The following is a 27,299-nucleotide window of genomic DNA, read 5'->3' on the forward strand; positions in this document are numbered from 1 at the left end:
ATTTATTTTACATGCCAATATTAGTTTAATTTATAAACAAGATTAATTTTAATTTACAAAGTATTTATTTAAATTAATTACATATAAAAATCAGTTAAATTAAAAACAAAATTAATTTTAATTTATCAAATACAAATTCTATTATTACTATAATTTCATGTCAATGGTTATTCGAGGAGTTTAGGACTACTTACTTGTTGGTAAATGCAGCTGCCATTGAGGCAAGCTACCTTTAAAAAAGGGTATTCTCTTCTAGTATGACAATGATATCTCTGGCTTACTCCCGTTTAGCACAACATAAGCTCCACGAAAATGCCTTCTTTGGTACTTACCTTAGGACCACTTACCAATTTTATTTGTAATAAAAAATAAAGAAACTAAAGAAAATAAAAGAAATAAAGAAAATATTAATAACAATTTACATTGGATTCTAACTCTAGTCTCCTAAAAGGTTAAGATTCCTAATTAGTTACAACTACCTAATGGTCTAAGTCTTCTAACATGATCCAAACACTTCATAACACTTCTTGAATTAAATGAACACAGAAAAACAGATCAAATATCAATTAAAACCCAAGAAAATACAAAAATATGTATAAATATACAATTTCTAAATTCTGGCAAATTGACAGTAGCAAGAAATTTGATTTTTGAAAAATAATTAGACAAGCCTAAAAATCATGAAAAAATTATAGAAGATAGCCAAAACATCATACAACATCATAAAATTTATAAATCAAATAAAACCCTAGCTGAATGGTCTACACAAATCGTAACTTTTTCCAGTAACAGAATCACACTACTTTTTTGTAAAATTCATAACTCACCAACCATAACAGATATGAATGCAAAACTAATTGGAAAATATTCACAAGGTTCCAAACTTAATTTTAGACACCATATTTACACAAAAATATTAAGAAACAAGGGAGATATGAGCTCCACAAGTTGGGTATCCTGCAAATCAAATTTTACAGGAATGCTAACTTCAAACAGTCATAACTTGTAAAATATTAAAACTTTTTTAGTGATTTTTATGCCTAAAATTTATAGAATTTCATTTAGAATATGAATATAATTTTTACAAATTTTTTACAGATTCAGAAAATAACGAAAAATAATAAAAATATGAGAGACAAAAAACTGAACATGTGCAGAGTTGTAAATCCCATCAAATTAAATATGATTACATGATCTATATGAACATATAAAATAATTTAAAATTAAGGAACATAGAATTAAATATTACATGGCTTAGATCTTAAAAAGAAAATAAAAGAACTAACATTTAAGAAATATCGCTAGAAAGAAAGAATAACTAAAATAATTTTGGCTATTTCTCTCTTTAGTTTTTTTTTCCTTTTTTTATTTTTTTTTTGTCTTCTCCTCCACTTTTTTTTTCTTTTTTTTTTTTGTCAGTGGGGTATTTATAGGATTTTGGGAGAGAGGTGTGATAGGGTTTGGAGTCCTAGGGTGACAAAGTTTAGATAACTTAAACAATTAGAATTGTAAAATTTGGGTGAGACTGAGATATGGATGAAGTATTTCAACCAATAGGAAGAAAGGGGAAGGGGAAGGCACCAATAGAAAGTAAGGAAGAGGTATGGTAGGGTTTGAAGTCCTAGTATGATAAGGTTCAGATAACTTAAACAACTGGGATTGAAGAATTTAGGTGAGACTGCGATATGGGTGAAGTGTTCCAACCAATAGAAAGGGAGGAAAAGGGGGTGGCGCCAATAGAGAGTGAGTAAGAGAGTAGGGCCAAAAGGGGAGAGAGAGAGGGATAGAGAAAAAGATATTTTCTTATTTTAATTTTCAAAAAATAAATTAAATAGGTTCTATTTAAAATTACTAACTAGACTTTCTTAAACCCATGAGGCCTAATTAAACTCAATTAAGTCCATTTAAGAACTATCCATATTAAATTTAAACAAAACAAAATTTTATTTAAATTAAATTAATTTCCTAAAAAAAACATATTATTTTTTTTTCAAAATCATGCCACGGAATTAATAATTCTGTTCCATGCATCCAATTATATCTTACAGTCATATAATATTTTCATCATCGGGTTTCTCACAGCCTCAATGTATATACTCATAATAAATCACAAAATAAGCATCTACAATATTTTACCCAAAAGTTAGCTAATATTTTACAGACTCTGAATCCCTTCAAAAATGATTACAGAATCACAAAGATATATAGATAAATTTAGTGAATATCAAATATTTGAGTTAAATACTTGCGATAAAGTGAATTTTGGCTTCTCAAGCGAGTGTTTTAAGGTGATTCACTTTTGGCAAAGGAAATATATCGCATTATTACGGTTCTGTTGTTTCCAACGCACGTGCTGCACACCGTCCACTCCGAGTTAAAACTAAGGCCTTTAAGCAGCTCCAGTGCTGTCCTTCTAGCGCGTTGTAGAAAAAGTTTTAACATTTGAAAGTCAATTCTAATTCCCATGGGTCAGCTTGCCTTTTTATTTTCTTTCCTTTTTGCCTCTCCAACAACGCAAATTAAAGTGATTCCAAAATCATTTTCTCCTCCCCACAAAAAGGGTCATAGAAAATTTTGCTGCTTTTTTTCTTAAGCCTCCTCCATCTCTCTCTCCCTTACCTTTTGTTGTAATGTAGCTACTATATTATAAGAGGGACAGAAAAGGATAAAAAAAAAAAAAATCTCTTAGCAATGATTGCTACAGCAGCAGCTACAGCAACCAAGTTTATCAAATGTGTGACGATTGGAGATGGAGCTGTTGGAAAGACTTGCCTTCTTATCTCTTACACTAGTAACACCTTTCCTACAGTAACTCTGATTTTTCTTTCTTTTCGCTTGTTATTCATTTACCGGATAAATTTTGATAATCGTCCCTAAACTTATATAGTATAACATTATAGTCCCTCAACTTAAAAATGTAATATAAAACTACTTCAACTTTCAAATTTTGCACAGTAAAATACCTCTAACCTCTAATTGTCGGTTTTTCAATTAGACGCTGACCTGAACAGTTCTAGCGTAGAGCTTAATTAATATTTCTCTTTTCTCTCTTAAGTTATGTGTAAATTGAATTTTTTTTTCACTGTAAATAAAATGATTTTTTAGGTGCAGAGAGAATAATTTTATAATTTGAATAAGAAAAGAGAGAAAAATAGTGACTAAGAGCCATCTGTAAGTTATTCACATTAGTTTTCAACTGAAAAATCAGTAATTAAAAGTAAGAGGGAGTTTACTATGTCAAATTTAAAAATTTAGAAAGTTTTATATTACGTTTTAAAGTTTAAAAATTATAGTGTTACAATCATAGTTATTGAAATTTAGCCTTCATTTACCCTTTTCCTGTTCTCATTGCTTTTCTCTTCTTTTATCTGCATTTTGGTTTCTAATCCGTCTTTGCCTTCTGGGATATTCTTCTTCTCTTTCCAAGATAATGTTCCCACTGTTTTTGATAACTTTAGTACCAATGTTATGGTTGATGGGAAAAATGTGAATCTGGGTAGGATACTGCTGGTACTTTCTCTCTTTCTCATAGTTTGTTGGTGCTCTAAATTTTTCTATAAAATTGTTAATTTCCATGGCTATCAAATTAGTTGAGATATAACACAAATCTTCTTTCACTGATGTGATTGATCTGACAATGTATTTACCAATTTTGTTTCATGCGTCCAATTGGGAGCAAAAGTTTCACTTTTTGACTGCTTTTGTTTCCTAATGTTTTGTCTGTTTAGCGCAAAATATGGTGAAATATCTTTAGCCTTTGGAAAATGTTCTGTCTTCTTTATTTTTTTAACACAGGAAATGTCTATCCTTTGATACAATTCCCTTTGGAACCCCAGTTCCTTGAGAAGCTCTCGCAGAGAATTAACTTGATACTAACTATATATTTGACTATTTGTACATTCCCTTTGCACTCTGTTTTTTGGGAAATTATTAAGTGCACCTAGTATGTGCATCCTTACTCACAATGATGTAGGTTCAATTCTCTATAATTCAAGGAAAAACTGTTTTTATATGGGTAAGGGTGCATATGCATTGGCCATGGGTGTATTTTATAATTTGCCCTGTTTTCCCCAATTTAAAATGGGAAGACCCAATGTTATTTCTGAAGCATATGATGGTGTATATGCATTTTCCAGATCAAAAGAGAGATTATCGCTAGCTTGAAATCCTTAATGATTCACATGTAACTAACAATTACTTTTACTTATAGCCACGAAACATGTTAACTTGGTTTTATATGTATTGATGATTACCTTGATGCCTTAGTTTTTATCTGACTGTTCAACACACCCTGTTGAACTTTTTCTTATTCTCTTGAAGATTAATTGTAAGAAAAGGACATTAACACGTGCAATCAATGGTGACCTTTCAATTTAATGTTGAGTAATTGTTTGTGATGGCTTGAAAGTGTCTCATTTAAGTAATTCAATTAAATAGCATAAGTTTTAGCATTATTGATGCAGGTCAGGAGGATTACAATAGGCCAAGGCCTCTGAGTTATAGATGTTTTCATTCTTGCCTTTTCTCTCATGAGTAGGCCTTACTATGAGAATGTATCCAAAAAAGTAAGCTTCTTCCATATTCAATTTTCTCTTCTTCTTTTCTGTTTCCTTTTTTTTTTTTTTGCTCTGCTTACATTCCCATTACAAGTTCCTCTTTCATTTATAGTGTTAAACAGTGTGTTTATACCATTCTATTCTGATTCTTCTCTTCACTGTGCTTCTTTTCATTTTGGCCCCTTTTTTGTTGGAGAAGTGGGTCCCAGAGCTCAGAAATTATGCCCCATCAGTCCCCATTATTCTTGTGGGAACTAAACTAGGTGATGCATTCTTTCCCCTGTTTATTTGTTGCTTCTATGAATGAATATTTCCAGGAACCCATATTTCCAGGAACCCACTTTACTTGGCATTTATTTGGGGATTTTTTTTTTATGGCATGGCAAAGAATGAAACTTTATTGCTTTTCTAGTTTTTATAGCTTTATAAGGGGATCTAAAAGGCCAATATATATATATATTTTATGCACATCTTTCATTCGATTCCATTGTGTGTACTTGCAGAATTCATTCATATGAATGTGCTTCTAAGGACACAAGCATGGGAAATGTATGATAAGAATCTGTTCATGCCCCTTGCGGACTTCTTCTCCTTCTTCCTCTTTACATTTTTTGTCTTCAATGCTTCACATCCTTTTATTTCTTGGAATTCCATAGTGCAAGGAATGCTGCATGTGCATCTTTTCTTAATGGGTTGCATACCATTTGGTCATTTTCTGTGCATTTATTGCTCTCAAGTGTATGCACATTTGCTGTGGTGTAAACATAATTGCTTATAGAATGACGAGTTTGGTCTGGTTATCATAGCTGTCATTTTTACCATAGCGAGTATATATATTTCTTTAAATGGCAGATCTGAGGGAAGATCAACAATTTCACTTAGATTATCCTGGGGCATGCACCATTTCTACAGAGCATGTAGGCTTTCGTACTATCAATGTTCTCCTTTTGGCAGGCATGCAGAGCGTTGTATAAATTGTTTAGCAAAACAGCTAGTGGGAATTTCTCTGTCTATAAAAAACAACTAATAAAAAAATTATATGATTGCTTGTTTTATTCATGGACTCTTGAAACATTAAATTCTTTCTTTACCAGGGTACAGAATTAAAGAAACAAATAGGAGCACTGGCACATGTAGAATGCAGCTCTAAGACCCACCAGGTTTGTTTCACATCTGTATATATTTTCATAAAGTCATGTGCTGAGGGTGCACGTCATATGCGCCTCTCTAGCCATATACTGGCTTTTCTCAATAAATATGTAGCTCTCTTGTAACTTGCCTTCTGTGTCTAATGTGAAAACACTTTTCTAGTAAAATACCTGTCATGCCATATGATGAAAATTTTTCTCAAGAATGAACTCAAGTGAAAACCTTGAAATCCTGAGCTGTAGTCTTCATGAGAAACTTAAATCTGAAGTCTTCATGAGAAACTTAAATTGGAAGTTACTCTCTAAAAGTTGTTGTCAAACATACCATATGCTTGGACCTTGTCAGTAGTGGATCTGTTTATGGCCCCCATGCATCTTGATTCAATATCCTTTAGTTATATGATAGTCCATCTAAAAGAACCTGAAGCTCAAAGAATTGTCAACTAATGCCTATGTTGGCAAACAACTCAGCATGCAATTTGAGATAATTCCATTAGTACTCAAAACTCTTACTACTGTCCTATGGCTCATATGCCATTCACCTTGACACTTAGTTTTCCTCACATTAATAGAATTTCAAAGACACTAAATCATTGAGCCTCCAATGCCATTTAGTCCACCTCCCTAAGTTGCCCTCATGTTCAGTCTCTCCCAACTGGTCTCATCTTGATAGGTTTATGTTATTTTTGTGGCTTTGAAATTTGAGATATGTTTTTCATGGACGCGAATTGTGACCCGACCCAAAAGTTTCGCGCTGCGACCCGATTAGTATAAAAAGTGAGATCGTGGTAGCTGAAGGCACGGGCCAATAAGCCCGGACTCGAAGCCCAATATTCTAATTTTGCGGTAGAGTTGTGAGATATTCTTGAGAGTTCTGATTGATTATATCTTGCTCTTTTCATTACAGTGAAACTTTTTTCTCTTGTTTTGCTTGTATACGTAGACCTTACGGAATCCACGTTATACTGTTGTGTTATTCTTCTTCTCTTTTCAATACTACTGTATTTGTGCGATTTGTGTGTATGCCTTAGATTTGCATGTTTGTTATAACAGTTTATATGCAATCCATCTCATCTTTGCCCAATATCCCACACTACATAAGCGTGACCTATGAACCCATAACAAATAGACACTGTTCGCAATCTTATTTTCCATTAGATGTGTGGGAGTGCTCTACAATGTCAGAAGTTTTAGCTGGAATATGCTTCTCACATAGACTAGAGTTGCATCATATAATTTGTGTTTGGTTCAACATATGCCGCCTAGTTGAAGAACTTTTCAACTGAAAATGCAGAATGTGAAGGCTGTCTTTGATGCTGCTATAAAGGTAGTTCTCCTGCCTACAAAGACCAAGAAACAAAAGAGAAAACAGAGGGTTTGCCGTATTCTTTAACTAGTTTCCTTCAAATGCTGCTACAAATTTCTTTTCTTCTTTTGGTGGTGTATGTGCTGCCTTTTTATTTACATTTTGTTGCATTATCCGTTAATAGACTGATACAAGTCTTACATCCTATTTAATGGGAGCATGTGTTGTTTCTCTGTACTGTATCTTTGGAATCGTAAGAAATGAAAAAGGAAAGATTGAAGTATTTACCTAAACACAGTTAAGAAGCTTCATCCATTTCGTTCATATATAAATAATTAAATATATACACATAACTGGTGGGAGATTGTTAATGTGATGGTGTTGTAATACTGGAACAGAGTTCTTTCTATGTCCTGTCCTGTCCTGCTTCCTGCTTTGGATGATGGAATATAAAGATCGATGAAATAAAAATTTTTATCCTGATAAGCTGTTGGCAATTTTGTATATCAAATGAGTTCATTATTATAATACAAAGAAATATAAAGATTGAGGGTTAAATTCAAAAATTAAAAATATATACGGAAGTTGTGCTACCCTATGGTTGGTCAATTTGTGGCTGGGTAGAGATTGAACCAAATTAAATATTGCTAAATAAAATTATATAATTAGAAAATTAAGGTAAAATCTACTATATCTAAGTATGTGCTCTCTCACTTGCAGAAAAAAAAAAAAGTTTATTTTCCATGACTTATAAAAAAAAAATTATATTTATATGAATATAAAAAATATTAAAACTTAATACTCTGAATACACATAATAATTTTTTTAAAAATTAAGTATTATAAACAAAAATAAGTTTGTAGGATTGAACATTTATTACCATATATTAAAAATTTAAGCTGTTAGTAAAAATACAACTCCAACTCTTTGTACTCGAATCTATGATCTTGATTCTGATATTAATTAGAGGATTGAGTGTTTATAATCATGCTAAAAATTTAAACTATTAGTAAAAACGCAACCCCTTTATTTAAAGTCATGCCACGAATATTCAAAACTTGGTCATGCACAAGGATACTTGTTACAGATTGTTGGCCTGAGAGTATTATCAGCATATAAAAAATGAAGGAGATAAATGGAGCACATGGCAAGCCAAGTTTCTACAAAAAAGATAAGAGGTAGAAAGCACACGGTAAGCTGGCATACAAAATCTCTAAGAAAAAGATCCAATCCGGGTAGAATGTAGGGTGGATACATTTGCGGATCTAAAATATTCTTTTTGTGTCAATATATATATATATATATATATATATATATATATATATATATATATATAAATTATTATGTATTATAATAAAATTAATAATTTATTTTTTTTATATTTTAAAAATATATTAATCATTACCTATCACATACTTTTATCTATTCATCTCTTTTCTTTTTAATTTTTATTGTCAGTAATAAATACTTCAGTCAATGAGTTTTTACCATCATAAATATTTTTATCTCTAAACTTTTATATTATTAACACTTTTATCCCTTATTAATTAACTTTTTATCCTTCGATTAATGATTAAATTAACAAAATTGATAGATGAATCAAATAACTAATAAAATTAAACATGAATGATTAAATTATGTATTTTTTTAAGTATAAGAATTAAATAATTAATTTTAATATAATCAATAGTCTAAATAGTAATTTATCCTATAAAAATACATATATTTTTTAAACTCAATATCTAAATTAAAATTTAATATGATAAAATTGAGATAATCTAATCTATTTTTTATATTAGAAAAAGGGGAAAAATAGCTAAATTCAAGTCATATAAATAATTAAGTTAATTTTAATTTTTATAAAAAAATTAATAATTAAATTTATAGGATGAATTTAAACTTTTTTTTTTTTCTAATTGGATATGCCAACTGGGTGGATGGCCTAACCGATCCTCATGTTGCGCAAAGTCTTCACGGTTGGTGGTCTTGACATATTTATGGCTAGATTGTGACATTTGATTGAGACATATAACTATTGTTTTATTAAACAACGGGTTAGTTTAGCACATTTTTTCTTCCCATTGTTTTATTTTATTTTATTTTATTTTTTCACTAATTATATTAATCACAGCCAACTTAAATATTAAAAATTATATTTTATATTATTATTATTATTATTATTATTAAAGAGTAAAAGAAAGGGTGAATTGAATTACTTTAGATTTTTATTTTATAAATCAAATCTAATTTAATTAAAATAAAGTGCTAAGACTTGAAAATTAAAGGAAGAAAATATTAAGCGCCATAACTCCTCAAATATTCACTTTCACAAAGCGCCCAGCTCACAAGCTTTGTTATAAGTGGTTTGACGGTTTTGGGTATCTTTCAACTCATAATTACAATCACAAATATATATTAAAGAAGATATATAGAGAAGTTATATATACCAATAAAGAACAATTCGGAAATTTTTTTCAAGAATATGTATTAAACTTTTTTTTTTTTGGTTTTTCTATTATTCTTAATCATTTTCTCATCACTTGAAATTTGAAATCTATTTTATAAACTTGTTAGGTTAATTTTATTATCATTAAAATTAATTAATTAGAGCCTTGGAGCTAATAATTTTTTAGTTTCTTTAGCTTTTTTGGTGAAGTACCTTTTTTTTTTTATTGTCATTTTCTTTCTCATTTAATTTTGGCCTGTTGGGAGATAATAAGATGTTGATTTGGTAATTTAAATGGCCATATTAAAAGATAAGACATATTAATATTTAATCGTATATAGAGTTATGAGTTTTCAAATTTAAATTTTAGTCGAAATTAATTACTTAAAAACTCATCAAGGTGAAGCATATAATCATAGTCTTTAAAAGGTGAAAAAAATAGATAATATTTTCATGAATGTATATCTCACGTGACAATAATTCTTTTATTAATTTGATTCATACTCTAAAATTTTATTTTAAAACCACAGGGGTTTAAAGGTAATTTCAATGCCAATGAACTTATGAATTTGATGAAAATAAATCTTTATTAGAATGCATGGTTGTCGCCCAAATGAGTTAATAATTAATAAATTAAAGATAATTATATTAAGAATAACATAACACATGCAAATTATTTAGAGCTAATTATTAGATACATCCAAAGTACTAAAAAATAGTGTTTCCTTAAACATAATGAAATAATTTTTACTTAATTATAGGGAGGTGAGACCCATGTTTTCATAATGAGAGTATAGATATAGCGGGTATACTCAATAATCTCTCATTATTCAGTGCAGTCTCTTATTTTGTATAAATTCAGTTTCTATGAGTGCTAAGTGTGTGTGTGTATATATATATAAAGTACGAAAATATTTTCATGGCATTGCCACGTGACATTGTTTATAGTAATGTTACGTGGTATTTATTTATTTAATTTTATTTTTATCTTTCTTTTAATTATATAACAAAATTTTAATATTTAAAATGATAAAGATAATCACATGATTAAACAAATTTCAAATAATTTTATATTTTTAAGTAATATTTTTTATTATATTATTATATTTTTATAATTTTTATTATGAAATCTTCATTACAAATTTAAGAGATAAAAAATTAATAAAAATATGAAATAATATTTAACTAATAAAATAAAAAATATAAAAAATAATTATATCTTTAAACAATGTTCCTATTATATTACTATATTTTTATCATTTTTATTATGAAATACTCATTAAAAATTTTGAGAGAAAAAAATTAATAAAAAGTATGAAATAATATTTAATTAATAAAAAATAAAATATTTAATATAAAAATAAGATATTATGTAATTTTAATATTTTAAAATTAAAAAATATAAATTAAAATTGTTTATATATTAAAATTATTAATAACTTAGTCTTATAGCTAAACTTGACTTTAAATCTATGTTTGGATTTGAGGAAAATAAGGGAGGAATGAAAATTATGAAGAAAGATAAAAATATTTTTCCTTTTATTTTGTTTGGAAATGAAGGAAAATTGAGAAAAATGGAAAATAAGGGTGAAAAATAATAAATGAGTGTTACTATTTATTTTCTCTACATTTTATAGAAAAAGTGGGAAGAAAATAAATAAAATTATCTTTTTATCTCCATAATTATTTATTTTAATTTCAAATAAAAAAGAATAAAATGAATATTTTACTATTTAAAAAGTTATTTTCCCTCCTTATTCTCCTCTCTAATATCCAAATAAGGAGAGAAAAATAACTTTCACATTATTTTTATTTTATTTCTTTATTTTCCCCCCTAAGTAGTTTGCGTTTAGCCGGTCCCAAACCCGGATAAAGGAGAAGGGTTGTGGTAGGTGGCAACCAGCGTAAAAATTTCGTCACACCTTATGATATGGATTTAAATGATATAAACGTTGGGGCGTCCTCAACTTACAACGCGCTACATCAGAGCCCGGGTGTAGTGAGAAATATGCAAGGGTGTAGGGCGTTCACCGAATGCGATGCGCCATGCCGGCGCCCAGGTGTGGTGTTAAGTGAGCAAGGGTTCCCATATCATGGACGGGTGTGGATAAAGAAGTTAGTCCATAGGACAGAAAGTATAACAAATAGTGAAACAGAACACAATATAGACATAGAAAACAATAAAGATATCATAGAAGGAGACTAATTAGGAAGAAACATGATAGGAGGAGGATCAGGGTTGATACTTGGAATGTTGGATCATTTATAAGAAAATTAATGGAGCTTTGTGGATACCTTGGAAAGGAGAATGGTGAATATTGCTTGCATTTAGGAGACTAAATGGGTAGGAGAAAAAAGTAAGGAAGTGGGTAATTTAGGGTACAAACTGTGATTTACCGGAAAGAAGAGAAACAAGAACGGAGTGGGCATAATCATAAAGAGGACATTGAAAGATGCAGTAATAGCTGTGAAAAGAGTATGAGATAGAATTATACTAGTAAAGCTAGTACTAGAAGGAAAAACAATAAATGTAGTTAGTGCTTATGCACCAACAATAGGACTAGATAGTGAGAGTAAACAAAAGTTTTGAGAAGATATGGATAATTTAATACAAAGCATACTGAATAAAGATAATGTTTTCATAGGTGAATATTTGAATGGACATGTAGGAAGTGATATACAAGGCTATGAGAATGTCCATGGAGGTTTTGGTTTTGGCAGTTGAAATGAGGAGGGAAAAAGCATCATGAATTTTGCTATAGCATATGACCTAATACTAGCAAATACCTACTTTATAAAAAAAGAGTCACATTTAGTGACTTTCAAAAGTGGGCAACATAGAAGCCAAATCGACTTCCTCTTAATCAGGAAGACAAATAGAGCTCTATGCAAGGATTGCAAGGTCATTCTAGGACGCTTTAACAAGTCAACATCGGTTGGTGGTCTTGGATGTCAAGTTTAGGAACAATTCAAGTAAGGTCAGAAGAAATAGTGTAGCTCAAACAAAGTGGTGGGAGTTCAAAGGAGTAAAGCAAGTGAAGTTCAAAAATGAGCTTCTCGAGTCCGAAGTATGGAAGCTGGATATGGAGGCCAATGATATGTGGATACAAATGGCATCAAAGATTAGAGAAGTAGCTAGAAAAGTACTTGGAGAGTCTAAAGGACATGGACCACCCTCAAAAGAGGGATGGTGGTGAAATGAGGAAGTACAAAAGGCAGTGAAGAGAAACAGAGAATGGTACAAGAAATTACCGAAATATGATAATAATGAGGCATACGAACAGTACAAAATAGCAAAGAAAGAGGCAAAGAAGGCAGTTAGTCAAGCAAGAGCACATGCCTTTGAAAAGTTATACGAGAAACTTGGAACTAAAGAAGGGGAGAAAGATATTTATAGATTAGCAAGGAGGAGAGAAAGAAAATGTCAAGATCTCAATCAAGTTAGGTGCATTAAGGATAAAGAAGGAAAAGTGTTGGTGAAAGATGAAGACATTAAAGAAAGATAGAGAAATTATTTTAATGATCTATTTAATAATAGTCAAAATAGTAATAGCGTGAATATAGACTATAGAACAATAGAAAAGAATGTAAATTATACTAAAAAGATTAGATCTTTAGAAGTAAATGAAGCATTTAAGAGAATGAAAGTGGGTAAAGCCTGTGGACCCGATGAAATACCAATTGAAGTGTAGAAGTATTTGAGAGATATGGGAGTAACATGGTTAACTAAATTATTTAATAAGATTCTAAACTCAAAGAAAATGCCTAATGAATGGAGGATGAGTATTTTAGTACCTATTTTTAAAAATAAGAGAGACATACAGAGTTGTTCAAACTATATGGGAATTAAACTCATGAGCCATACTATGAAGTTGTAGGAGAGAGTTGTAAGGTATCGACTACGTCATGATAATTCTATCTCCCTCAATGAATTTGGTTTCATGCCCGGTCATTCAATTATGGAAGCGATCTTTCTCATTAGAAGCTTGATGGAGAAATAAAGAGATGTGAAGAAAGATCTACACATGATTTTTATTGATTTGGAGAATGCTTATAATAGTGTTCAAAGAGATGTCTTATGGAATGTGTTAGAACAAAAGAGGATATCTATTAGATACATACAAGTGTTGAAAGATATGTATGAAGGAGCAACTACTATTGTGCGCACAGTGCGAGGGCACACAAGAGATTTTTCGATCTTAATTAGATTACACCAAGGATCAGCCATAAGCCCTTACCCTTTTACATTAGTTTTAGATGAATCGACGAAACATATATAAGAGAGTATTCCTTGGTGCATGATGTTTGCGGATGATATTGTTCTGATAGATGAGACACGAGAATGAGTCAATAAAAAGCTAGAGCTTTGGAGAAGTATTCTAGAGTCAAATGGTTTTAAGTTAAGTAGAACGAAGACAAAATATATATGCATTGCAAGTTCAGTGAAGGCCAAACTGGTGATAGGGAAGAAGTTAGTTTGAATGGAGTGGTACTGTCCCAAAGTAATCACTTTAAATATCTAGGCTCAGTCCTTCAAGTAGATGATATTTTTGTGAGGAGGATGTTAGCCATAGGATTAAAGCCGGATGGTTAAAGTGGAGGCGTGCCACCGGAATTTTGTGTGATCACAAGATTCCCAATAAGTTGAAAGGAAAATTTTATCGTACAACCATACAACCGGCTATGTTATATGGTAGTGAGTGTTGGACACTGAAAGAGTCGTATGCGTCTAAGATAAGAGTTGCAGATATGAGAATGTTAAGGTGGATGAGTGGCTATACTAGACTAGATAAAGTTCGTAATGAAAGTATTAGAGAAAAGATAGGAGTGGTGCCAATTGAAGATAAGTTGAGAGAAGTGAGATTGAGGTGGTTTGGTCATGTGAAACGTAGATATACGGAGACTCCAGTTAGACAAGTATAACACATTAGGTTAGATGATAGAAAAAAAAAAGGGGTAGACTTAAATTAACTTAGATGAGTGTAGTACAATATGACCTAGAAGCATTATACATTTCTGAGGATTTAACCTAAAATCATTTAGAGTGAAAAAAGTGAATCTATAGCCAACCCCAAACTTTTGAGATAGAGATTTAGTTGAGTTGGATTGAGTACTTTTCCCCCTTTATTTTCTTTGCTCTCAGTAAAGTTTCCAAACATAGCCGGCAGAAAGTAAAAGACCATTAATTCTGTATATTATGGGATGTACTTAACACCAAGGCATTCAATGAAAACCCCATAACTCAGGTGCTCTGCACAACCAATCTCCCAACCTAACCCCCCAGACTTTCTCCCCCATCTCTCTCTCTCAATCCCCCGCCATAAAATTAGACCAAAAAAGTCCAAAACTCATTTTTATAATTCCTGATCCTAAAAACACATTCCCAAAAATCCCACCATGCACTTGGATTCCCTCAAGAACTCTCTCCCAAATCTTGCACTCTTCTCCCTCCTCTTCGCTGGCCTTCTCTATCTCTTCGTGTGGTCTTCCTCTTCATCAAATAATCCTCTGCTCCTCGCTTATCATCATAACTCCTGCCATGGTGCCGCTCATTCATCACAATCTGTAAGTATATTTACCATTTATTTCTTCACCTTTGTATATAGATATGTTCTTTGATGTATTATACACGCCTTTTGTCACAGCATGTAATGAAATTCCCCCTAGATGAACTGGAATTGGCCTTGCACAAAGCTTCGATGCCCAACAAAACCCTCATTATCGTTGTTCTCAACAAGGCCTATGTAGAACCAAACGTCAAATTTGAAACCACAATGCTGGACCTTTTTCTCGATAGCTTTTGGTTAGGAGAGGACACCAGGCCACTGCTTGACCATCTTCTTCTTGTGGCCGTTGATCAAACCGCATATGATCGGTGCATCTTCAAACGCCTAAAATGTTACAAGATGGAAACGGAGGGGGTCGATTTCGCCGGAGAAAAGCTTTTCATGTCTCAAGATTTCATCAAGATGATGTGGAGAAGGACCCACCTACTCTTAGACGTTCTCAAGCATGGCTACAGCTTCATTTTCACGGTACATTTATTTTGTTAATTACTTTTAGGCCATTGATTTGCTAGTTTATTACTTGACTAGCTTCGCAACTATCAACTGAAAACCATAGGGTCACATTTTAATGTCGGCATGTAAATAGAAATTTGGGGCGCCAATCTTTACAAAGTGAGGTTCCGTAATTGTCAAATGCAAGAAAAGTTCACGGGTTCTGAACCATATCAATGACCCAAGAATATTGGTAATCCACCGCTCCACCGCCACTGCTTGGCGCTTGCTGGTAGCTGGAATACCAACCAACTACTCCACCGCCACTGCTTGGTTTTTTTTTTTCTTTTTTTTTCTTTTTTTTATTCATTCGTATCACTTGTAGATGTAGCCGACACCAGCACGCCTCCGATATGGAATAGGAAATGATACCGTATTTCATTTTTCCAATAACGTGTATAATTGTTTCAGTTGCGTACTATTGGGTCAATAATTTGATGCATTTTTTTTCTTTTGATCCGCCCCGATCTGTACTCTCGTTGGTTTTAGCACGTTTGTTTAGTCAATCTTTTGCTTCAACCAAATTAAATTTTGGTAAATAAAATTCCATGTATACAAGTCTTGGTTAGAAAATCATCATAAGCAGATTCAAGTAATTCCTTGTCCTAATTGGGCAACGTTCAAAGTCATGCCGCCAATATTCAAAACTTGATCATACACATGAATACTTGTCATAGCCTCATAGCGATAGCTTGCTAATTAAGATGAACAATGCCGCAATCATATCAGTTGAATATTCTGCTCTCAGCTGATGTCAATTTTCTGACAGGATGCTGATGTGATGTGGCTGAGGAACCCATTTCCAAGGCTAAGCGAGAATGAAAGTCTAGATCTCCAAATTAGTACTGATTGGTTCAATGGTGACGCACTATCCGAAAAGAATTCAATTAACACAGGATTCTACTATGTGAGATCAAACAACAAGACCATATCACTATTTGAGGCCTGGTATTCCAGGAAAGACAATTCCACAGGGAAAAAAGAGCAAGATGTTCTCTTGGACCTAATGCTGGAGGGTACCTTTAGGCGGTTGGACCTTAATCCAAGGTTCTTAGACACTGACCACTTTAGTGGGTTTTGCACGGATAGCAAAGATATTAGGGCAGTCACCACTGTCCATGCCAATTGTTGCAGGAGTATAAGTGCCAAGCTGCTTGATCTAAGGTCTGTGCTTCGTGATTGGATCAGTTTCAAGGCAGCCAATGCTCGTCGTGCCCACACCAATGGAACCACCGTGCCTTTCCGGTGGTCAGGGCACTTTGGATGTTGGAATTCCTGGAACAAGACTTCAGCGTAGTTCAATATACATAATATATGTACATCTTATTCATTTTAAAATACGATTTAATTTTTTTGGTGCTTATTATCATAGAAAAAATAACAAATAAAAGAGGCAAAATAGATCCGTTTTGTTCATAATAATTAGAAGGGTATGGTACATGGTATAGTTTTCTACATGGATTCGAATGTAAGAGGTGTGAATATTTACATCCTGATTACATATATATATATATATATATATATATATATATATATATATATATATATATAATTTGCTAAATTAAATAGTATATATTACTAGGGAAAATATTGGCTAGTCAAGTGAAATTATTAAAAATAATTTTTTTATTTAATTATTGATTCAGTAATCTTCATTGCATAATAAGTATAAAGAGAGTTATTTAACTATGATCCATAAGTGAAAATTTAACGGGCCGGCTCGTTCTACCACTAGTCAATCATAGAAAAACGAATATCATATAGATTTATAGATTAATTAAAAATCCATTGAAAGTAATGATATTTATATAATTATTTTATTTAAAATAAAATAAAATAAAATAAAATCAAAAATCGTTTTAGTTAATGAAAAAGTTTCATGCTTATAAAAATTATAAATTTTATAATTTCTAATTTTCTTAAAGTAAATTTATTATAATAATTTAATATTTTCTTATTATTATCTTTTGTATCCAATGAATATTAATTACCTAATTAAAAAAGAAATAAGAAATAAAAATTAAATTAGACAGTGTTATAAATTATAAACACATAATACATAGAGACACATAATTACACTAAATTATTTTTTTTATAATTAAATTTATCAATTGTTACCAAGAAAATAAATTATCAATAGTTTTGGTAAGAAATAAAAAATAATAAAAGAAAATAGAAATTAACTTATTTGATTATAATCACAATTATTTATGACTTTTTTTTTATCTCAGATGATTTAAAATTTAATATATTGAATTAAGTAATTTTTTTTATTAATTAATTTTAATTTTTTACGTTTATAGACATGCTTTGACTGAGAGATATCATCATGATTAGTTAATTTTCTTTATCGGAAGATATAATTCATTGATTTAAAAAAAGTTGAACAATTTTAGACCCATAAATGGTAAGCCCATATATAACTAGGCAAAGATTTAAAAAAAAAAATAAAATAAAATAATACAGTCCACAACCCATAAGAAAGATACCTAAGGGAATCGGGTCACTCAAAGGAAGTTGGACATGGATCCTAAACCTTGATGCAGCGACGCTGAGAAAGAATGAAGGACAAAGGGATGCACAAGGACGAGCTCTACCATTTGGTGGACAAGAAACAATGATGAGGCCTGAAGAGGTTCTAGCAGAAAACTCATCCAGTCGTACCTCAATCACAGCACTATAAACCTGCATGCAACCATATATATGAAAAGGCATATCAACAATATATCCCTCACATGAAAGCCCTCAATCTACTAATAAAAACCAATATTTTATTTATCCACAAAATCCGCCCAGAGATAGAGAGGGGGATAACTCACGTCTGGGCAAGGAAAGGGGGGCCTGTTATAAATAGCTTGTATGTTAGATAGTATAGAGAGAAAGAATTTCTATATTGTTAAAATATAAGAAAGTGAAGGAATGGCAAGAGTGAAATATGTATAGAATTATATATATATAATTCAATATATATTATTCTATTATGGCACTTAACAAATAGATGTGTCTGTTAATAGACAGACATATCAATTCTATACAAACAGTCACAACTGTTTGTATAGGTATCTGTTAATAAACAGACATGTCTATTCTATACAAATAGTCACAACTATTTGTATAGGTATCTTTTAATAAACAGACATGTCTATTACATAAACAGTTGTATCTATTGGAGATAGACAGATGTGTATATCTAGTAAAGGTGCCATGACTTTTTATTCATTATAAATATGGATGAGTTTTTTCAATCCAGAAATATATTACTTCTACTTCTTCTTCTTTTCTTCTAGTCTCTCTAAATTCAGTTCATATAAAGAGTTCTTAAGGGAAATCTTCAGGAGTTGCTGTCTGCAGATTTCAGGCTTTGTTGTATCTTGGAGGTATATTGCCATAACCTTGCAGCAATCTAGTGGGGGCAATTAATACCTTAAAGATAGTGATTCATCACGCCTCAAAGCCTATTCTACACCCACTGCCTCAACAATTTTAAGGTATTAATTGCAATGGAATTTAAGGCTGTTTCCGTGATGAATCAAGGGTTCGTGAAACTTGATCATTTTAAGGAGCAAATTATGTTCACTGAGAAGGTGAAAGCAGATCAGGAAAAGAAGATGAATTGCCATGCAGAGGTCATATTCTCAATAACTCATCAGATAGGTTATAAGATTTGTTTACCTCTGTCAAATCTCCAAAGGAAATATGGAATTCGTTAGAATTCGAATATAATACAAAAAAAAGGTACGGATAAATTTCTCATTATGAAATATTTTGAATTCTAAATACTTGATAATATGCCTGTTATGGATAAGTCCATGAGTTGCATATCTTTATTTCAAAGTTTAAGGATTTGAAAGTGATAGTTCCTAAATCACTTACATATGAAAAGTTTTTTATGTAATAATTTGTCTTTATGTTAATGACATACTTATAATTAGAAGAAATATAAGGTTATATTATGATGCTAAAAGATCATGGTGAATGTGTTAAAGAAGGTAATAAGATTTATGTGCATAAGTCGAAAAACACTTTTATATGCATAAATCCTAATTCATATTAATTGTGTTTATCACTAACTAGGTAGGGATATTGTTAAAAATATTAGTGATAATAAAATTTATCTCGTTTTGAAAGAGTTATGTATGTTCATTAAAAGGCATCAAAATGAACTATTCATTACCGATAGCTATATCTATTTTAAAAGGTGTAAATGAACAAATATAATTATTCTAAGAGATACAAAGTGAATGGTTGTATCTGTTCTAAGAGGTATAAATGAATGGTTGTATCTGTTCTAAGAGGTATAGGTGAATAGTTGTATCTATTCTAAGATGTATAAGTGAACAGTTGTATCTGTTCTAAGAGGTATAAGTGAACAGTTGTATATGTTCTAAGAGGTATAAGTGAATAAATATAATTATGCTAAGAGATACAAAGTGAATGGTTGTATCTGTTCTAAGAGGTATAAATAAATAGTTGTATCTATTCTAAGAGGTATAAATGAACGGTTGTATATGTTCAAAAAGGCATAAGTGAACATATGTAATTGTTCTAAGAGATACAAAGTGAACGGTTGTATCTGTTATAAAAGGTATAAGTGAACAGATGTAATTGTTCTAAGAGATACAAAGCAAACGATTATATTTTATTCTAAAAGGTGTAAGTGAACAGATGCAATTATTCTAATAGATACAAAGTGAACTATTGTATATGTTTGAAGAGATGCAAATGCTTTATAAATAGTAGTTTGGAACAAAAATCTATTAACTTTTCTTTTTTGTCTCTTCTCTTCATTTTACCAACAATTAACATTATTATTCTTTAATTTATTCTTGGGAGAATTTTAAAATTGCTGTCTAGATTTATATTTTGGTTATTATCCTTGAGGGATCTGCCTAAAACTACCCAGCTATAACATAGTGGGGGTTTTACTCTTTTTCAATTTCATTATATTGAGGGAAGTAAATACTCCATATGATGTTTATTACAAATTGACTGGAAATTTTGGTAGAATAATTATTCAAATTGAGTGTGCTAGTGCTATTGGTAGCTTAATGTATGTTATGCATTGCACTACTCCTGATATTGCTTTTGCAATGTAGAAATTGTCAAGATATACTAATAATCCTAGTGTGGAATATTGAAAAGAAATTTCAAGGGTTTTTGGATATTTAAAAAAAGAATTATAAACTATAGATTATTCTGTGATAAGTTTTCAATTGTATAAAAACCATATAAAGAATTGTATCTATGCAAAGAGTTATGTCCCTTGGCCAAAAGATGTAACTAAATGAAAAGATGCAATTCTTCTAAATAGTTACATGCATGAAGAGATGAACTAATTGGCCAAAAGGTTGGTACATTTTGAGTAGTAAAAATAAGAGCCTTACAAGTCATTTGTAAGAAGTGACAAAAGAACAAATGAGTATGCATTTGTGTGTCATGATCTATTTACTTCTGTCAAGTCTCCAATGGAAATCTGGAAATCACTAGAGTTCAAATACAACTCAGAAAAAAAAGGTACGGATAAATTTCTCATTATGAAATATATTACTTCTACTTCTTCTTCTTTTCTTCTAGTCTCTCTAAATTCAGTTCATATAAAGAGTTCTTAAGGGAAATCTTCAGGAGTTGCTGTCTGCAGATTTCAGGCTTTGTTGTATCCTGGAGGTATATTGCCATAACCTTGCAGCAATCTAGTGGGGGCAATTAATACCTTAAAGATAGTGATTCATCACGCCTCAAAGCCTATTCTACACCCACTGCCTCAACAATTTTAAGGTATTAATTGCAATGGAATTTAAGGCTGTTTCCGTGATGAATCAAGGGTTCGTGAAACTTGATCATTTTAAGGAGCAAATTATGTTCACTGAGAAGGTGAAAGCAGATCAGGAAAAGAAGATGAATTGCCATGCAGAGGTCATATTCTCAATAACTCATCAGATAGGTTATAAGATTTGTTTACCTCTGTCAAATCTCCAAAGGAAATATGGAATTCGTTAGAATTCGAATATAATACAAAAAAAAGGTAATAAGATTTATGTGCATAAGTCGAAAAACACTTTTATATGCATAAATCCTAATTCATATTAATTGTGTTTATCACTAACTAGGTAGGGATATTGTTAAAAATATTAGTGATAATAAAATTTATCTCGTTTTGAAAGAGTTATGTATGTTCATTAAAAGGCATCAAAATGAACTATTCATTACCGATAGCTATATCTATTTTAAAAGGTGTAAATGAACAAATATAATTGTTCTAAGAGATACAAAGTGAATGGTTGTATCTGTTCTAAGAGGTATAAATGAATGGTTGTATCTGTTCTAAGAGGTATAGGTGAATAGTTGTATCTATTCTAAGATGTATAAGTGAACAGTTGTATCTGTTCTAAGAGGTATAAGTGAACAGTTGTATATGTTCTAAGAGGTATAAGTGAATAAATATAATTATGCTAAGAGATACAAAGTGAATGGTTGTATCTGTTCTAAGAGGTATAAATAAATAGTTGTATCTATTCTAAGAGGTATAAATGAACGGTTGTATATGTTCAAAAAGGCATAAGTGAACATATGTAATTGTTCTAAGAGATACAAAGTGAACGGTTGTATCCATTATAAAAGGTATAAGTGAACAGATGTAATTGTTCTAAGAGATACAAAGCAAACGATTATATTTTATTCTAAAAGGTGTAAGTGAACAGATGCAATTATTCTAATAGATACAAAGTGAACTATTGTATATGTTTGAAGAGATGCAAATGCTTTATAAATAGTAGTTTGGAACAAAAATCTATTAACTTTTCTTTTTTGTCTCTTCTCTTCATTTTACCAACAATTAACATTATTATTCTTTAATTTATTCTTGGGAGAATTTTAAAATTGCTGTCTAGATTTATATTTTGGTTATTATCCTTGAGGGATCTGCCTAAAACTACCCAAATATAACATAGTGTGTGTTTTACTATTTTTCAATTTCATTATATTGAGGGAAGTAAATACTCCATATGATGTTTATTACAAATTGACTGGAAATTTTGGTAGAATAATTATTCAAATTGAGTGTGCTAGTGCTATTGGTAGCTTAATGTATGTTATGCATTGCACTACTCCTGATATTGCTTTTGCAATGTAGAAATTGTCAAGATATACTAATAATCCTAGTGTGGAATATTGAAAAGAAATTTCAAGGGTTTTTGGATATTTAAAAAGAATTATAAAATATAGATTATTCAGGGATAAGTTTTCAATTGTATAAAAACCATATAAAGAATTGTATCTATGCAAAGAGTTATGTCCCTTGGCCAAAAGATGTAACTAAATGAAAAGATGCAATTCTTCTAAATAGTTACATGCATGAAGAGATGAACTAATTGGCCAAAAGGTTGGTACATTTTGAGTAGTAAAAATAAGAGCCTTACAAGTCATTTGTAAGAAGTGACAAAAGAACAAATGAGTATGCATTTGTGTGTGTGTGCAAGTTTAGCTTGGTTCTTTATTGTTGGATACTCTCATTTTAAACAAGTTATGGAGCAATTTATTTCTGCAAATAAGGTACAAACCTAGACTGTAAATTATTTATGCAGTTCATGTTATAAACATGTGATTATATGGTTGACTAGTGAAACAAATATGGTTGGAGATCCTAAAGTGTTATAAATACCAATTGGATATGTATTACTAAGGATAATAAGTCAACTTTTGGTTGGGTGTCCACTTTAGGTGGAGGTTTTGTTTCTTGGGCATCAAAGAAACAAACTTGTATAACTTATTCTACTGTAGAACCCGAATTTATAACTTTGGCGAATGTAGGTAAAGAAGTAGAATGGCTGAGAAACTTGTTATCGGATATTAAGCTGTGGCCACAACCTGTGCTATCTATTTCTTTATATTGTGATAGTCAAATCATGATGGTTAAAGCTTATAGTAAAATATACAATTGAAAGTATATATATATAAGCTTAAGACATGAAAATGTAAGACAATTAGTCTCTAATGGTGTTATTACCATGGTTATGTTAAATCCTATAATAATCTAGCAAATCCTTTAATAAAAGGGCTCTCGAGAGTTATGATCATAAGCACATGTGCTGATTAGGATTTAGAATATTCCATTAAATTTACTAATGATGGGAACCCTACTTTATAGTATTATTACTAAATAAAGTTTAAAGGGTAACAACAAGTCATTAGTAAATAGTGTAATTAAAGTACTTAATGTACTAAGTTAATGGAATGAGGATGAGTGTTTATACTCTTAATGAAGTTTAAAATTATTACAAAGGAAACTTCACCTATATGAACATAGGAAGTGGTGCCGCTTCAACAAAAGTGAGAATAACTTTTGTAAATGTTCATGAAATGTGAGGTAGCACAAGGCTATATTCGTGCTAAAATTTTGGTGAACTTTTTAAGTCGAACTAATTGATTCGTGTGTGTAGTATTTCCAGTTCTATTTAATAGGAATTTAGGTTTAAGCTAAGGCCACCATGATTTCTTTAGAACTTTGAAATACTTACACTAAGGAAAAGTTTAAATCGAAAGATACTTTTCATTATGCATGAAACAATGGGATCTAACAATACAAGCTAAGTGGGGGATTGTTATAAATAGCTTGTATGTTAGATAGTATAGAGAGAAAGAATTTCTATATTGTTAAAATATAAGAAAGTGAAGGAATGGCAAGAGTGAAATATGTATAGAATTATATATATATAATTCAATATATATTATTCTATTATGGCACTTAACAAATAGATGTGTCTGTTAATAGACAGAAATATCAATTATAAACAAAAACTCACAACTGTTTGTATAGGTATCTGTTAATAAACAGACATGTCTATTCTATACAAATAGTCACAACTATTTGTATAGGTATCTTTTAATAAACAGACATGTCTATTACATAAACAGTTGTATCTATTGGAGATAGACAGATGTGTATATCTAGTAAAGGTGCCATGACTTTTTATTCATTATAAATATGGATGAGTTTTTTCAATCCAGAAATATATTACTTCTACTTCTTCTTCTTTTCTTCTAGTCTCTCTAAATTCAGTTCATATAAAGAGTTCTTAAGGGAAATCTTCAGGAGTTGCTGTCTGCAGATTTCAGGCTTTGTTGTATCCTGGAGGTATATTGCCATAACCTTGCAGCAATCTAGTGGGGGCAATTAATACCTTAAAGATAGTGATTCATCACGCCTCAAAGCCTATTCTACACCCACTGCCTCAACAATAAGGGTAACAACAAGTCATTAGTAAATAGTGTAATTAAAGTACTTAATGTACTAAGTTAATGGAATGAGGATGAGTGTTTATACTCTTAATGAAGTTTAAAATTATTACAAAGGAAACTTCACATATATGAACATAAGAAGTGGTGCTGCTTCAACAAAAGTGAGAATAACTTTTGTAAATGTTCATGAAAACAGGAGGTAGCACAAGGCCATATTCGTGCTAAAATTTTGGTGAACTTTTTAAGTTGAACTAATTGATTCGTGTGTGTAGTATTTCCGGTTCTATTTAATAGGAATTTAGGTTTAAGCTAAGGCCACCATGATTTCTTTAGAACTTTGAAATACTTACACTAAGGAAAAGTTTAAATCGAAAGATACTTTTCATTATGCATGAAACAATGGGATCTAACAATACAAGCTAAGTGGGGGATTGTTATAAATAGCTTGTATGTTAGATAGTATAGAGAGAGAATTTCTATATTGTTAAAATATAAGAAAGTGAAGGAATGGCAAGAGTGAAATATGTATAGAATTATATATATATAATTCAATATATATTATTCTATTATGGCACTTAACAAATAGATGTGTCTGTTAATAGACAGACATATCAATTCTATACAAACAGTCACAACTGTTTGTATAGGTATCTGTTAATAAACAGACATGTCTATTCTATACAAATAGTCACAACTATTTGTATAGGTATCTTTTAATAAACAGACATGTCTATTACATAAACAGTTGTATCTATTGGAGATAGACAGATGTGTATATCTAGTAAAGGTGCCATGACTTTTTATTCATTATAAATATGGATGAGTTTTTTCAATCCAGAAATATATTACTTCTACTTCTTCTTCTTTTCTTCTAGTCTCTCTAAATTCAGTTCATATAAAGAGTTCTTAAGGGAAATCTTGAGTTCAGTTTGTCACAGATTTCAGGCTTTGTTGTATCCTGGAGGTATATTGCCATAACCTTGCAGCAATCTAGTGGGGGCAATTAATACCTTAAAGATAGTGATTCATCACGCCTCAAAGCCTATTCTACACCCACTGCCTCAACAGGGCCATCCCCCACCCACAAGGGCAGGGAATGGCCAACGAAGCTCAGCGCAAACAGAGATCTTGAATCTAAAACCACAGAAAAATTTTAAACCACAGAAAAATTAGAATGATCACTAAAGTCCCCTTCAAATAATTTTTATTTAAAGATTTATTTTATTTGTGAAATATTCAAAATTATATTTATTTATTTTAATTTTAAACCACTTAATTATTTGTATATGAATTTAATTTAATTATTTTTTATTATTTTATTATTATTATTATTTTAGTTTGCTTTGAATGATTTTAATTATAAAATTCTCAATAATTATTATTATATTTATTAAATCAATTTTGAGATATTTTATTTTATAATTGAGTGAATAATCAGAATTTGATAGTAAAGTAAATTTAAAAGCTCTTTAATTTTATCAATTACCTTAGGAGTTTATTTTTAATGTGTCAGATTATTAAAAATTATAATTTTTGAATGAAACCTACGTCAGATAATGGATCCCCAAAAGGACAAAGAACAATCACTAATAATATGGAGAGTAAGCCATGGTACATGGCATATGAATGGAAAAGTGAATGTTATTTTACAGATAATATTATATTAATGTAATATCAAACTTTAAGTTTATTACAATGAAAGTATAATAATAATAATAAATTGTGGATATATTTTAATAATATATTTTTTAATTTTTTTTCTAAAATTATTACTTTGAATAGTGAGATTTTAATCGATGTTATTATTCTTAATTTTAATATTGTATTATAATTATTATTACTACTTTGAAATATATATATATATATATATATATATATATATATATATAATACTTATATATTTCTTTTCATAATATATATTTAGATATCTATTTAGAGTTAGTCTGTTAATGTGTAAATTTAATTATAAATAAAAAATGATTAAGTTTGCTTTGCTTTGAAGTTATGACTAATTTATGATATATTTTATTTATTTTTAAATAATAAAAAATGTTTAAAAATAATGTGTATATATATTATTTTTATGTATCAAATCTATTAACATAAGAATAAGAATAATGTTTGGCCTTTAACCAATAATAATAATAATAATAATAATAATAATAATTATTATTATTATTATTATTATCTTCTTATATAATTATAATACAAAATTAAATATTTTTTATTATCAAATTATATTTTATTCAATATTTTATAATAAATAAATAATAAATATTATATTAATAATATTAATTTATGTTAAATTAAAGTATTTATACATAACTAATGAGTAATATAGCAAAAAAATAAAATTATATTCAATTAAATTGATTAAATGATTTTATAAAATGTTGGTGGAATATTTTATATTGTTACAAATAAAATTAAATATATTTTAAATATAAATATTTTTGTATTTATCAATTAATTAAAAAAAAAAATCTTCGCGGCCCATACGACAATCTTACCAAAGCAATCTTAAGCGACCTATAAATAGAGACACAAGGC

General features: G+C 30.1%; 1 protein-coding gene and 1 pseudogene across 1 annotated transcript; both read left to right on the top strand.

Moving 5' to 3' along the window:
- The first annotated feature begins 2,691 nt into the window (after window positions 1–2,691).
- Window positions 2,692–7,285, top strand: LOC110663886 (rac-like GTP-binding protein ARAC9; annotated as a pseudogene).
- A 7,318-nt stretch (window positions 7,286–14,603) lies between these two features.
- LOC110663938 (uncharacterized protein At1g28695) lies at window positions 14,604–16,937 on the top strand. Its single transcript, XM_021823435.2, has 3 exons — window positions 14,604–15,021; window positions 15,102–15,491; window positions 16,285–16,937. The coding sequence occupies exons 1-3, from the start codon at window positions 14,854–14,856 to the stop codon at window positions 16,810–16,812; spliced, it is 1,086 nt and encodes a 361-aa protein (XP_021679127.2). The 5' UTR covers window positions 14,604–14,853; the 3' UTR covers window positions 16,813–16,937.
- Window positions 16,938–27,299: the final 10,362 nt, after the last annotated feature.

Source organism: Hevea brasiliensis, chromosome 9 (genome assembly GCF_030052815.1).
Source record: "Hevea brasiliensis isolate MT/VB/25A 57/8 chromosome 9, ASM3005281v1, whole genome shotgun sequence".
Lineage (NCBI taxonomy): Eukaryota > Viridiplantae > Streptophyta > Magnoliopsida > Malpighiales > Euphorbiaceae > Hevea > Hevea brasiliensis.

What these genes read in the sequence shown, in the direction of transcription:
- LOC110663938 (XM_021823435.2), top strand. Translation starts at nt 14,854, where the DNA reads ATGCACTTGGATTCCCTCAAGAACTCTCTCCCAAATCTTGCACTCTTC. An exon ending in CCGCTCATTCATCACAATCT is followed by an intron (nt 15,022 to 15,101) that starts GTAAGTATATTT and finishes CTTTTGTCACAG; the next exon opens with CATGTAATGAAATTCCCCCT. An exon ending in GCTACAGCTTCATTTTCACG is followed by an intron (nt 15,492 to 16,284) that starts GTACATTTATTT and finishes ATTTTCTGACAG; the next exon opens with GATGCTGATGTGATGTGGCT.